General features: G+C 42.7%; 1 protein-coding gene and 2 non-coding genes across 3 annotated transcripts; 1 reads left to right on the top strand and 2 right to left on the bottom strand.

Annotated features, from left to right (window-relative positions):
- Positions 1 to 1599: 1599 nt before the first annotated feature.
- Positions 1600 to 1672, bottom strand: trnav-cac (transfer RNA valine (anticodon CAC)). The gene has a single exon. It is a non-coding gene; the product is annotated as a tRNA-Val (tRNA).
- A 234-nt stretch (positions 1673 to 1906) lies between these two features.
- Positions 1907 to 1978, top strand: trnad-guc (transfer RNA aspartic acid (anticodon GUC)). Its single transcript has one exon. It is a non-coding gene; the product is annotated as a tRNA-Asp (tRNA).
- Positions 1979 to 5379: 3401 nt separating this feature from the next.
- Positions 5380 to 11249, bottom strand: LOC139381964 (trafficking protein particle complex subunit 14-like). Its single transcript, XM_071125850.1, has 12 exons — positions 10731 to 11249; positions 9553 to 9648; positions 9152 to 9281; positions 8898 to 8984; positions 8574 to 8694; positions 8229 to 8376; positions 7681 to 7763; positions 7346 to 7497; positions 6995 to 7131; positions 6526 to 6604; positions 5645 to 5759; positions 5380 to 5536 (listed from the first exon to the last, which is right to left on the bottom strand). The coding sequence occupies exons 1-12, from the start codon at positions 11247 to 11249 to the stop codon at positions 5380 to 5382; spliced, it is 1824 nt and encodes a 607-aa protein (XP_070981951.1).
- Positions 11250 to 13078: the final 1829 nt, after the last annotated feature.

Below are 13078 nucleotides of genomic sequence, written 5' to 3'. Positions count from 1 at the left end.
ATGCATAAAAAAGTGTTATTCTACATTCATCTCCACATTGCGTGGACAATAAAGTTTTTATATTTCTAATATTAAAACATGAACAGATGTGATTAAGTTTGTGCAGAACAGTGCAAGATTAAAAATGAGAATTTAAAAAGTTGAATTGTGTAAACAATTCATGAGATTCAAATATTAAAGACAAAGAAATTATAACTTTGTAGAAAAAGTTGTAACACAAACTCATTGAAGTTGAAAATAATAAAACTTGGATTCTTAAAACAGTGTGTTTGATGTTGTTTCACTAGTGTGACATGAAAGTAGCCCAGTCTGTGTCAGACAGCCGAGATGCTCTTGAGCTGAAGGGCTCGGGCTCACTGATCATTGAATTCACATCTCCTTCATAGTAGAAGGTAATGTCTGGCACAGGGGGCCAGACAAAAACATTCCTCACTCCATGCTCCTGTATGCAAGTGATTTGCACTTCCTCCCAATCACCTTCAGTACCTGGCCTACAAAGGGGCGGTCTTCATAGCTGACAATGACAAAACTGCCTAGACTTTCAGCATTGACTTGGCCACAGCTGCAGCTTCATCTTTCTGTTCATCAGTGATGGTTTTCTCCTTTTGCTTGGTCACTTCAAGCAAGACACTTCAAGCAAGACACTTCACTGTGTTTTATTTTCCCTGCCACTGTGGAGGTGACCTCAATCAATCAATAAAGCAATCAAACGTGTTTATAAAACACGTTTCATGGTTCCTTTAACTCCAGCGAAGTTGTTTGGCACAGCTTCACCGCAATTAGTGACATCTGTAATCCAAAATAACTTAATACTTGATCCACTCTTCTTGAGTAGTTCGAAGAGTTCCTTGGGAGTCTGCACATCCTCCCACGGTTGAATGTGTTTGTCTGCACAACGTTTCACAGCCCCACCCACGCCATTTGGTGCCCCCTTCTGGACTTTCCAGAAAGGTTCCAGGTGATTTGTTTGAATCTGGAAATATCCCGCCCGCAGAGTGCTGAGTAGGTAGGTTGACGGGACCATCGCTCAGTACATATATGTGATGTATATATATATATGTTATTATCTAGACAATTTGACATGGTTCATCAATCAATGTATCCTATAATGTCTGTCACTGCGATTAAACACTATTACAAACAATGTTGAAAAAAGGATAATGTTTTCTAACTTTGTTAGGTAGGCCTACGTTGTGTTGGAGAAAAAAAGTACATTAGGTCTACTTATGTTTAGTCAACTGTACAATTTTCTGCCAGTAGCTTGCAGGGTAAACATCAGCTAAAAGTACATCGGAAAATGCGCCCTTCTGCTGCTTGACTGGGCCCACAAAGGATGGGGAAATGAACCTAAACCACTCATACTTGTCAATTATAGTTATTTATATATATATATATATATATAACATTTATGGTGGCCAATATTGAGAGATATCACGAGGCTACCCTCACGTGAGCATCTAGTCGCATTTTGTGACCCTTTGACATTGCGAGTTACATTTTTAATTGGTCGCATCGGTGAAAGCTGCCATTTCTAGCTGGTCACTTCACTAATGATTTTGTTGAAAATGTAATAGATATAATTCGACTGGTCAACAAAATTGTTTCCGCCCGGTTTCGAACCGGGGACCTTTCGCGTGTGAGGCGAACGTGATAACCACTACACTACGGAAACTGGTGAATATTATCATGGCCACACACTGTCTTGTCCCTCCCTCATCGTTGTACATTTACGTGTTTGACGCCTCACGGACCAGCATTTTTATATCCCATTCCTGTGTCATTACTTTCCCCATATATAGTGGTTTTATTTGGAAAATGACAAATATAAATAATTTATATACTAAACGCCTTTTACGTTATGCAAATTTAAAAAGTCAAATCATCTAATGGCAGACAGGTAACTAACTCCTCGTTAGTATAGTGGTCAGTATCCCCGCCTGTCACGCGGGAGACCGGGGTTCAATTCCCCGACGGGGAGGTAATATTTTTTCCCTTACCATATTATATCCTTATCATATTACCCACAAGTTGTCCCTTATGCAGTTTGCTAGACCCTTATCACTTTCAACCAATTACCTTTTCATCTTAGTACTTCATCACAATGAAATGTCTTCTTTAAAAAAAAATGTAATGTCATTCCTTTAATGAAAATTATGGTATTGAGCATCGCCATCTAGTGCTGGAATAAATTCCCTGCAACTACAGAATTAGATTTATTGGTTAACTGTTTATTTATACTACTACTACTACTACTACAACTGTTTATATATACTACTACTACAAACGGTCAGAAACAGACTCCATGAGGGTGGTATGAAGGCCCGACGTCCACAGGTGGGGGTTGTGCTTACAGCCCAACACCGTGCAGGACGTTTGGCATTTGCCAGAGAACACCAAGATTGGCAAATTCGCCACTGGCGCCCTGTGCTCTTCACAGATGAAAGCAGGTTCACACTGAGCACGTGACAGACGTGACAGAGTCTGGAGACGCCGTGGGGAACGTTCTGCTGCCTGCAACATCCTCCAGCATGACCGGTTTGGCGGTGGGTCAGTCATGGTGTGGGGTGGCATTTCTTTGGGGGGCCGCACAGCCCTCCATGTGCTCGCCAGAGGTAGCCTGACTGCCATTAGGTACCGAGATGAGATCCTCAGACCCCTTGTGAGACCATATGCTGGTGCAGTTGGCCCTGGGTTCCTCCTAATGCAAGACAATGCTAGACCTCATGTGGCTGGAGTGTGTCAGCAGTTCCTGCAAGAGGAAGGCATAGATGCTATGGACTGGCCCGCCCGTTCCCCAGACCTGAATCCAATTGAGCACATCTGGGACATCATGTCTCGCTCCATCCACCAACGCCAACGTTGCACCACAGACTGTCCAGAAGTTGGTGGATGCTTTAGTCTAGGTCTGGGAGGAGAGCCCACAGCAGACTACGTAAGACACACACAGTTTCTGATGACTGATGTCCCAGCCTGATGCCGACTATGTACAATCCACACATCTTGTCTCTTATCCACTAAAATCTTGTCTTTTACCTCCCTCTTCTTTCCTCTCCTAGGTGCCTCTGTGTCAGTATCGTGAGCCTGTGTTCAGCAGTGGCGCTCCTCGCAGGCTGGTGGAGAAGGTGCAGGCCGAGCTCAGGGCCATTTCTGATGAGATCACAGACAGGAACAAGAAGCTGGAGCTGCCCTACGACTACATGTCCCCCGACCGCATCGAGAACAGTGTGGCCATCTGAGCTGCTGTGATTACACACTCACGTAGACAGACACACACACTTCCAGACCGACAGACACACACTTCCAGCCACATGCACACACTAGCATAATGATTTTACTCTATCAACCACAATGTTTGTTCAGTTTATAATAATCATGATTACAAACATCTTTTTAAACACTGAAACATAACTGCTTTGATGGTGTTCTTGTCTTTTTACATAGTCATTAAGACTGCACTCTAGTTCTCATTACACTATTGACCTCGAAGCCAGTTTTTTAATTGTTACCCTTTAAATCAGGGACTGATTTACAACTGGGACACCAGGTGTGTGCAATTAGGTAGAACAGAAAACCAGCAGGCTCTGGACCTGTAGAGTAAGAGTTCAGTACCCCTGCACTATTGTATAGCCTATACCACGTGTCAAACTCATTCCACGGAGGGCCAAGTGTCCGCGGGTTTTCGCACCTCACTTATACCTGATTGATGAATTAAGGTCACTAATTAGTAAGGAACTCCCCTCCGCTGGTTGTCTAGGGCTTAATTGAAAGGAAAAAACAAAAACCAGTAGACACTAGGTGTGAGTTTGACCCCCCCGGCCTATACACTACACCAGGGGTATTCAACTCTTACCTTATGGGTCCAGAGCCTGTTGTTTTTGTTCTACCTGATAATTAATTGCACACACCTGGTGTTCCAGGTCAAAATCAGTCTCTGATTAGAGGGGAACGATGAAAAAAGGCAGTGGAACTGGCTTCGAGGTCCAGAGTTGAGTTTGAAGGCACTACATACTCACCTCAGTTTAAAATGACACAGTGTAGTGCTGCTGATGGGATTTAATGGTCTTGATGAGATGCAGCGATACAGAGATCAGGTAGTTCTCTCCTCATGTAAACCAGGAATCAACAATAGCAGAAAAGAATACCAGCTGCATCTCAATAGTCTATAGTGGCCTCCTCTCCTATTATCCTGTCCTTTTCTCTTCCATCTTTGCTGCACGAGAGGCGGACTAGGACTTAGCTTCCACCTTTCCAGTTTCTTAATGTCAGTGTAGTTAGATGGAGGAAAAGAGATGAGTGCACACCCCCTAAGACTATTGAGATGCATCCCACAGAGTTTCAACAACAGGGAGCAGCATTGATTCACTGTAAAGCGACTTCAATTAAAGTGCCTGAGCATTTTAAAACTGTCAATATTAACAAAAGTCTTTAAAAACAATCAAAACATGCTTTCACAAGCAGCAGCTTAAAAGTATGGCATTGCTGATATTTCTATACTGACACTGAGCCAAGAAAGGGGGGGAGAGAGTAAGAGATCAGAATAATAAATAGAGCTGAACACTGTAAAAGGCATCATGGACAGTGAAGTTTGTACAGTGCAATAATGTTCTGTATATCTTGCATAACTGGCAGAATTTAGCAAAGTATAACATACAGTATTTGAGAACTGTACAGTAGTATTTCTCCTTAAAAGGGATAGTTCTATCTAAATAAGAAATTAATCAAGGGAAAAGTCTAAACGGGATCCTTAGGACATCACAATTCTGACGTCACCCCATTGAAGTTTAAATTGAACAGTTAAGGCGAGAGTTAAGATTAGAGTTAGGTAAGGGTTATGTTTACGGTAAGGGTGGGGGTTATGGTTAGGGTAGGGACATCCCAAGGGTCCCAGATAGAACTGACCATAAAGAAAGGCTAAATGACAAATATTCTCATATTGTTTTTCATTCGACCAAAAGAGAGGAGTCTGTTCTAATGTCATCAAACCGACCACTGTGACCTCACAGAAGGCCACATGGTTTCACATGGGTTCTCTTCACACTCCAACAGGTTTGTTGTTCTGACCATAGAAATAGAATAAACTACTTCTATAGTTCACACATCAGTAGCAGCATGAGTGTTAGAGATCAAATCAGTTACATTTAGATAATACTGTGGCTTCTGCCTCATCCTCAGTTTAGATCTTAGGCCCTCATCTTCACACTCATTTCTCTCTATCTGCATCTTTCGCTCATCTATCATTGTCAACATTCTTCTCCCTCCATTCATCTTATCTATCTCTTATTCTCTCTCTACCCTATCCTCTCTCCCCCCCATCCTCCCTCACCCCACATCTTGTATCTTCCCTTCCCTCTTCACCTCTCATCTCCCTCCCTCCCTCTCCTAGCTGATGTGGTCCAGCACCAGGACTTTGCACTCCCTCTTAGCGATTTTGTCCAATGACAGCACAGCTTTCTCCTGGGGGGGCAGGTAGAGGGGCCGACCTACAGGAGAGCCCACCGGGGGGGTGATGGCTCGCCTTTCCATCGCACTGCCAGTCCTGAAACACAGACACACCAGTATGAGCTTAAAGATGCATGCGATACAATAAATCAGTGTACAGAGGACACATAATGACTGTGTGTGTGTGTGTATCCTCTCTGCTAACCTCATGATGTGAGAGCGTGACGGTTGTTGATGAGAGAAACTCTGAGATCGTCCCAGACTGGCCTGGTGTCTATCCAGTAGGTCTCTTACAGCAGGGCTGGATGGACTGTTCTTACCTAGAAACACAGATACAGTTGCTCTTTGTTTTCCTTCAGTTCATGTTAAAAAAGGATTTGTCATTTACTAATAATAGTAAAAAATGTGCTTAATTTGAAAAACGCTTTTCATTAAGGTTATCTCGGAGCTCTACCGAGGAAAAAAATTAAACATACAATAAAAACCACAGTGCCTTTGGAAAGAATTCAGACCCCTTTTTTCCAAATTTTGTTAGGTTACAGCCTTATTCTAAAATTTGATTCAATTGTTTTTTCCCCCCTCATCAATCTACACACAATACCCCATTATGACAAAGCAAAAACAGGTTTTGTCAATTTTTCTCAATAAAAAAAAATAAAAAAAATAGAAACATTACATTTACATAAGTATTTGCAAACATTTTTTTTTTTAAATCTCACTTTGTCATTATAGGGTATTGTGTGTAGATTGATTTTAATCCATTTTAGAATAAGGCTGTAACATAACAAAATGTGGAAAAAGTCAAGGGGTCTGAATATTTTCCAAAGGCACTGTACTTTTAGAATCATGCAGGTACAATAGCAATAGTAGTCTAGCAACATGCATGGCAACATAACAAGCAAAAATAGAACAGAAAAATCTAGTTTTCACCATTTCTGATGAACATTATCGATATGCATATTCAAAGGGGTCTCCAAAAATGACGCATTAATGTATCATAGCCTATTGTCCTTCATTAACATGTCATAGTGTATAGATTGTCCTTCATGCCATTCTATAGACTCTGTAGATTCTCTAGGTTCTTACGGGAGAGAGGGCGGGCGTCGGGGGGAGGGTTGGAGACAGATGCTGTGAACTGCAGCTTCAGCTTCATATGTTGACTCAGCTATAGAGAGAGAAAGAGAGAGAGGAGAAAGGATAACATAATAATAATAATGATTATTACTACACTGAACAAAATTTCTAAAAACACAACATGTAAAGTGTTGATCCCATGTTTCATGAGCTGAAATAAAAGATCAGAGAAATGTTCCATATGCACAAAAAGCTTATTTTCTGCACAAATTTGTTTACATACCTGTTAGTTAGAATTTTGAAAATAAGCTTTTTGTGCATAGGTCAAATTTTGGGGATATTTAATTTCAGCTCATGACACATGAGGCCAACACTTAACATGTTGACTTCACATATTTGTTCAGTATACAATGTTTTTTATCATTCACCCGAATAGGCGAATACACACACACAGTGTATCCCCATCCCGTGTGTATTGTACCTCGTAGAGTCCTGCCTTGAGTATCTGGAAGGCGACAGTGAAGGAGAGAGTGCAGCCTTTCCGACAGTGGCCCAGGTTACTGAGGGGGGAGTGACACACTACAGCCCCCAACGCTGCATCCTCACTCTGCCCACGACCTGGAGGGGGAGGTGAAGGAGGAGAAAGGGGGTAGAAAGGAGAGAAGAAACTGAGAAAATGGAAAGGTGCTTGAAAACTGTTCTTCACAGAAATAAGACACCCGTCACCATTGGCAAAAACAACTTAATAAACTAATTGGTCACAATGATTGTACATTTTTCAAGGAATCTTCCTTCCTCGGCTGTCCAGAGCCTCCACACACACCCCCCTCACCCTCGGGTGTCCAGACCAGACGTACAGCCAGGAAGTCTTGCAGGTTGTTGAGCAGAGTGTATCTGACCCTAAAGTGGTCCTTGGTCTGCACGGTGCTGGGGCTACTGGCAGTCATCACAAACCTGGGACGGTCCAACCGGATACTGGGCAGTCTGGAGGGAAAGTGGGATGGATGGAGGAGAGAAAGGGGAAGGGTAGGAGAGTTAATAAACTAATCTAAGAAAACTGAAGTTTCTGGGTGGATGGTAGCAACATCATAAACAGTTGTAGGCCAGACAGAGATGAGTAGTGAAGTGACATTGTGCACATGCAACAAACATGCAATTCAGTGGCACCTGTAGTGTGTGTAGATGCAGTTGGTGAAGGGCATCTTGGGAGTTGACCACTGAAGCACTGCTACTAGAGGAACTTCAAGACCCTGAATAAACACATAGTGACACATCACACTCTGAAGTGACAAAAGTTACTTTTTGGGGAACCGACCAAATTCAGATAGAAATGTGAGTTATAGTTCTGTAATTCTCATTGAAAGCAATTATAAGAAGTGGTCAATCTGTTCTATGTGCGCTATTTCTTAAGTTTCATTTTTTTTGCGTATTTTACTTTAGATTTTGTACACCAGATTCAGACAACTGAAAATACAATATTTTTGGTTATGGAAAAGATATTTCACAGCGGTTTAGATGGTACAATGATTCTCTACACTATACTTGCTTTGTCACATAAACTCAAATTAGGCAAACTATTCGAATTTCAGCAACCAGAAATGTCTTTCTGCATAGTGTTTTTAACTTAACTCAGAAAAAAACATATTCACATACACACCACAGCCAGGTGGTGGCACCTTAATTGGGGAAGACGGGCTTCTCACTCACTCACACACCTCTTTGGAGTCGTCCTGGGGCATGTCGCTGAGCTGCAGCTGGAACAGGAAGTCGTATTCCTCCAGGGCGCTGAGCATGCTGGGTAGTCGACAGGCTACACTCTCCATCCTGCAGAACGACTCCATGGCAACCTCTCCTGACTGGTGGCTGGAAGGATAGACAAAATATAACAACACGGATGTGAGGAAGACAATAATTTAATGTACCAGTAAATACACTATGTGTGGACACCAACTTACAATGTAGGGTACTAACATTGTCCAGTCAACACAATGCACAAATAACACAGTTACACGTATACACAGACCCCCGCCCCCCTTTCCCTCTCACACACACAGTCGTACCACACGTTGTCGACAAGCATCACAGATCCATCTGGCATCATGGGCAGGTAGGAGGCATTGAAGTTTGGCAGAATCCTGATGTCCCTCACAGTCACCTCCTCCTGAGAACACTCATTTAATACTGGAAAGTGGGGAGAGAAGAGAAGAGAGGCGGAAAGAAAGGGTTGAAATGGGAATAGGAGACTGAGAGAAGAGAAATAAGGGCAGGAGGCAGTAGTTTAAGTAACATCAATCTGATCCATCTATCTAATCCAATTATTGTGTCAGTGGAACTAGTATTGACTCTCAAATGAGTTGTCAGTACTGGCCATCTGGCCCTCATACCTTTGAGCACAGTGAGATGCTTCCCAGAGACAGTCATCTGCTTACAGCGAACAGTAGGGGGTGGTAGCACTGTCAGAGTGGTGCTCACTGAGGAGAGAGGAGAGAGGGGGTGCTTAGTTAAATCTGATATGCTTTATTAAGTCAATAAACGTAGATAACGGATTCATATCTGATATGGTCAAAGAGATGGTAGGATGGCTTTGTCAGTGATGCGGTGTTGACAAGTGTGTGTGTGTGTGTGTGTTTTTCTGTACCCTGTGCTTTGAAGGTGTTAAGGTCTTGTCTGAAGGTGTGTGTGGGGATTCGCTGCTGTAGGATGCTAAGGTAGCCATGTTCCTGAACCTCCGCTTTCTCTGCCTCTCTCTTCCACACTGTCACCATCACCTGGACACACACACACACACACAAACAATATGCAGATAATGAGCCCCTTAAAAGCTGACATTGTTCACTTTTCACACTTGATCTAAAACCAAGCCTTCCAAGGGTACTACTGTATGAATGCAATTTCTTTACGCAAAATGTAAAGCATTAATGGAACACTGAGGCTGCATCCCAAATGGAATATTCCCTATATAGTGCAATAAAAAGTAGTGCACTACATAGGGAAAAGGGTGCCATTTGGGACACACCCTGAATTAGTCTGACCTCTCACCTTGACTTTGAGGGTGTCGACGGGAAGTTTGTCTAATGACACAGTCAGGGGGAAGATGACTTCATCAGTCAACACAACAGGCTCGTCCAATGGAGACTAGAGGAGAAAGAAGGGGGAGTGAGGGGGAGAAAAGGGGAGGGAGAGGGAGAGAGACAGACAGACAGCAGAGTGAGAGGTAGGGAGGAAGTAAGAGGGGAAAGGGAAGACAAAAAAGGAGCAGAAGAAAGAAAAAAAGGATAGATGGAAGAAGACAAGAGGCAGAGAAAGAGACAGAGGGTGAACATTAGCCATGCTCTATTTACTGCAGTCACAGAGAGAGGTCATTGTTACACAAAATGCCTCTCCATCTTCAGTCAGTCATTAAGAGACAACACAGGGAGTCCCTATTGTTCTCCTCACACACACACACACACACACACACACACACACACACACACACACACACACACACACACACACACACACACACACACTATTGTCACGGGGTCAACAAAAGACAGCGGCAGACACAAATACTGTAGATGTTTTCTGATCTCTATGCCTATGAGACAACAGTACAGTAGTGGATTTAGTTAGTGTGATCTGTGATGTTGCTGCTGATACTTTACTAGCTAGCTACAACTCTATGATACTCATTCAAACGAAGGGACTTTACCTAGCCCATATAAATCACACATCTCCACAGGCCAGTAGGAAAGACTCTTGACTGACCAACCAACCAACCAACCCCTTATGATGTCATGTCAGTTTCTATCATAGAAGTAGGAATCAGAAATAATTTCTATACTGACACTAATATGAGGCTTATAAGAAAGTTCCCAGTATGTCAGCCAATATACAGTGCGGGTGCTGCTGGGTGTTGATGTTATGATGCAGATTACAGAATAGAGATGAGAGGCCATCCGTTAAAAACAAAAAACCTGTCCGTTTGCATTCTGAGGTGACTTGTGAGAGCAGGTCAGAGTAAATATAGCTAAGGTAAGGGGTTAGTGCAGAACAGACCGATAGGGGCAGATACAAAGATGAATTCCCTTAGAAGGGCATATAGAAAGAAAGACATAATTAGATTCCTATCAAAAATGTTCATACCAGAATCTAGGACACCAAAGTTACACAACAAACACACACAATACCAAATAACCCAGAACGATCCCCATAACCCATAATGATCACCATACCTGCAACGGCGCCCTGCGGAACTCCCGAACCCCACTCCCCGTGCTGTTGTGGATGAGAAGCGGCCTGCAGTCCCTGAAGCCCCGGCATCTCGCATCCACCCTGCCTGTCAAAGCCGGAGCCCCGTACTCATCCTCGGCCTCCTCCGTGCCCTCGTCCCCGCTGCTCTGGTAATCGTGGTGGAGATGATGCGACCGGTGCCTGCTCTCTCCGGGGCTGACGCTGGCCACGGCGCACAAAGAACCGGCCAGCTCCCTCCATGCCCGGACACTTGGGGTCTCCGAGCCGAACCCAGCAACACCTTCCCCGCCTCCCACTATCCCAATCCCCGGCCCTGTCGGTGTCTCTCCGCTGGACGCGTCCCTGCACCGAAGCACCAGGAGGAAGCGGACCGTCTCGCCGAGGTAGAGGTGACTGCGCCGGGGTAAGGTTCTGTAACGAGCCGGGTCCGAAAGGTCGGAGATTGGCACCGCGGGGAAATACATGAAATACTCGCACTGAGACTCCATCATCCGAACCATCGCAGCAAACAAGCACCTGCCTTTTAAATATAGGCTATAGAGATTGTATATTCTACAAACGCTCCTGATGTAGCCTACACAAACAGATCATCAAGCAATGCACTGATATCAAACCGAATAAGATCCAGCATCCTATCTATTTGGTGATCAAAAGGTTAACACCATTCTTGATTCAAAGACAGTAGCCTAGTCATTTCATAGGTCCTGCATCATCATCGCTCCTCTACATACATGTAGCTGCTACTGCAGATGGGCTAGCAGCCTCCGAAGCGATGTTCAAAAGCGCAAGTAGCCACGGGCAAAAGTAAATCAGCATAGAGGATGCTGCAACAATAACAAATGGGTTTTCAGAATAATTTATCAACAATGACGTGCCCTGCCCTGTGTGTGTAGTGTGGTTGACCCTGGAATGGATTCAAATCACTTTGCCAGGGAAATCACATCACATTAAAACATAATATAGCCTATTTCTAACCACGATTAAATAAGATTGTATATCACATTTTAGCCACACAAACATACAAGGTTATCACTAGTTAACACAGCCACAAAAATCATAATTATGGCTAAACCCCGCCCATTTCTACAATTGATTGTAAACCTAACCTTAACCACACTGCTCACCTTATGCTTAACCTCAACCTTAAATTAATACCAAAAAGCTAATTTGTGTAGCTTCGTGGCTGTGTTATTTGGTGGGAACCAACATATGGTTTTAGCTAGCAGATTGTAACCGAGGTAAAGACAGTTTCAGATTGGATATTCGCCTGTAGTTTTCCTTACGTCCACCAACAGCAGTTAGGGACCGTCAACATAGTGACAAATCAAATGTTTCAAATTTCAATAGCTATTTAACCACTACTCCTAAAACTTTCAAAACTGGTTCTAGCTAACCCGATGGCATAGACACACATTGCACACATTTATTTTTTGTAAATTTACACCTTGCACTATTTTAAATAATTTATTTACATTTTTTATTTCAATAGCTTATTGGTCATATGACCTACTGGACTCAAACAATGTTCAGAATGTCCACTGACTACCCTTCTATATCGCACACTCTTGCTTGTGTACTGTAAAATCACTTTGGTCATGTCAATTACACACTTAAGAAGCGTGCAGTGGATATACACTCATATTGCACAACCTCTAGTTATGTCTCTTCTATATTGTTGTACATTAATATTATTTAGACAATTAGGGGGTTCAGTCCAGTGTTGTGTTTACCCTTTTCTTTAATATTTATCCATAATAATTACTTATTTTCCCAGGTTTTTATTTTTCTACAGTATTTAACAGTGGTGCACAATAGGAGAGAGACAGATAATATCTCCTTTCGTCGTTAATAACAACCATAAAGGAAAAGGGCAAAGTACGAGAGTCATGCTATTAATTATCCAAAGCAGGGATGGAGAGTGAGCTGGTGAGGTAGGCTGCAGTGGGTTTGCTGGTCAATACATATACTGAACATGTAACCACAGTAATGGTGGCCAGTAAATCAATGAATAAACATTTAATATTGACAAATTAAACAGAAATTGTACACCTTTAATCTTTTCCAACATGTCAACAGACACTTAACTTCAAATAAGTATGAAACATTTCACAGTGTTAACTTCCTCTTTATCCTTGGTTGATGTACATTTCAGAGTCTCTTCATTCCTAGTTACAGCACATGGAACCACCGTTGGCATGCAAAACATTCAATCTAAAACAAACAAAGCATAACACGTTATAAATCATATCAAATATCAATGTAGTATGACGAATGACGAATTAGCCATCAATTGTGTTATATCATAAATTGTCTTACATGCCGTCACTGT

Source organism: Oncorhynchus clarkii, chromosome 2 (genome assembly GCF_045791955.1).
Source record: "Oncorhynchus clarkii lewisi isolate Uvic-CL-2024 chromosome 2, UVic_Ocla_1.0, whole genome shotgun sequence".
In the NCBI taxonomy this organism is placed as follows: Eukaryota; Metazoa; Chordata; class Actinopteri; order Salmoniformes; family Salmonidae; genus Oncorhynchus; species Oncorhynchus clarkii.
Note: the sequence above shows the minus strand (reverse complement) of the source record. Positions and strands in the feature narration are given on the sequence as shown.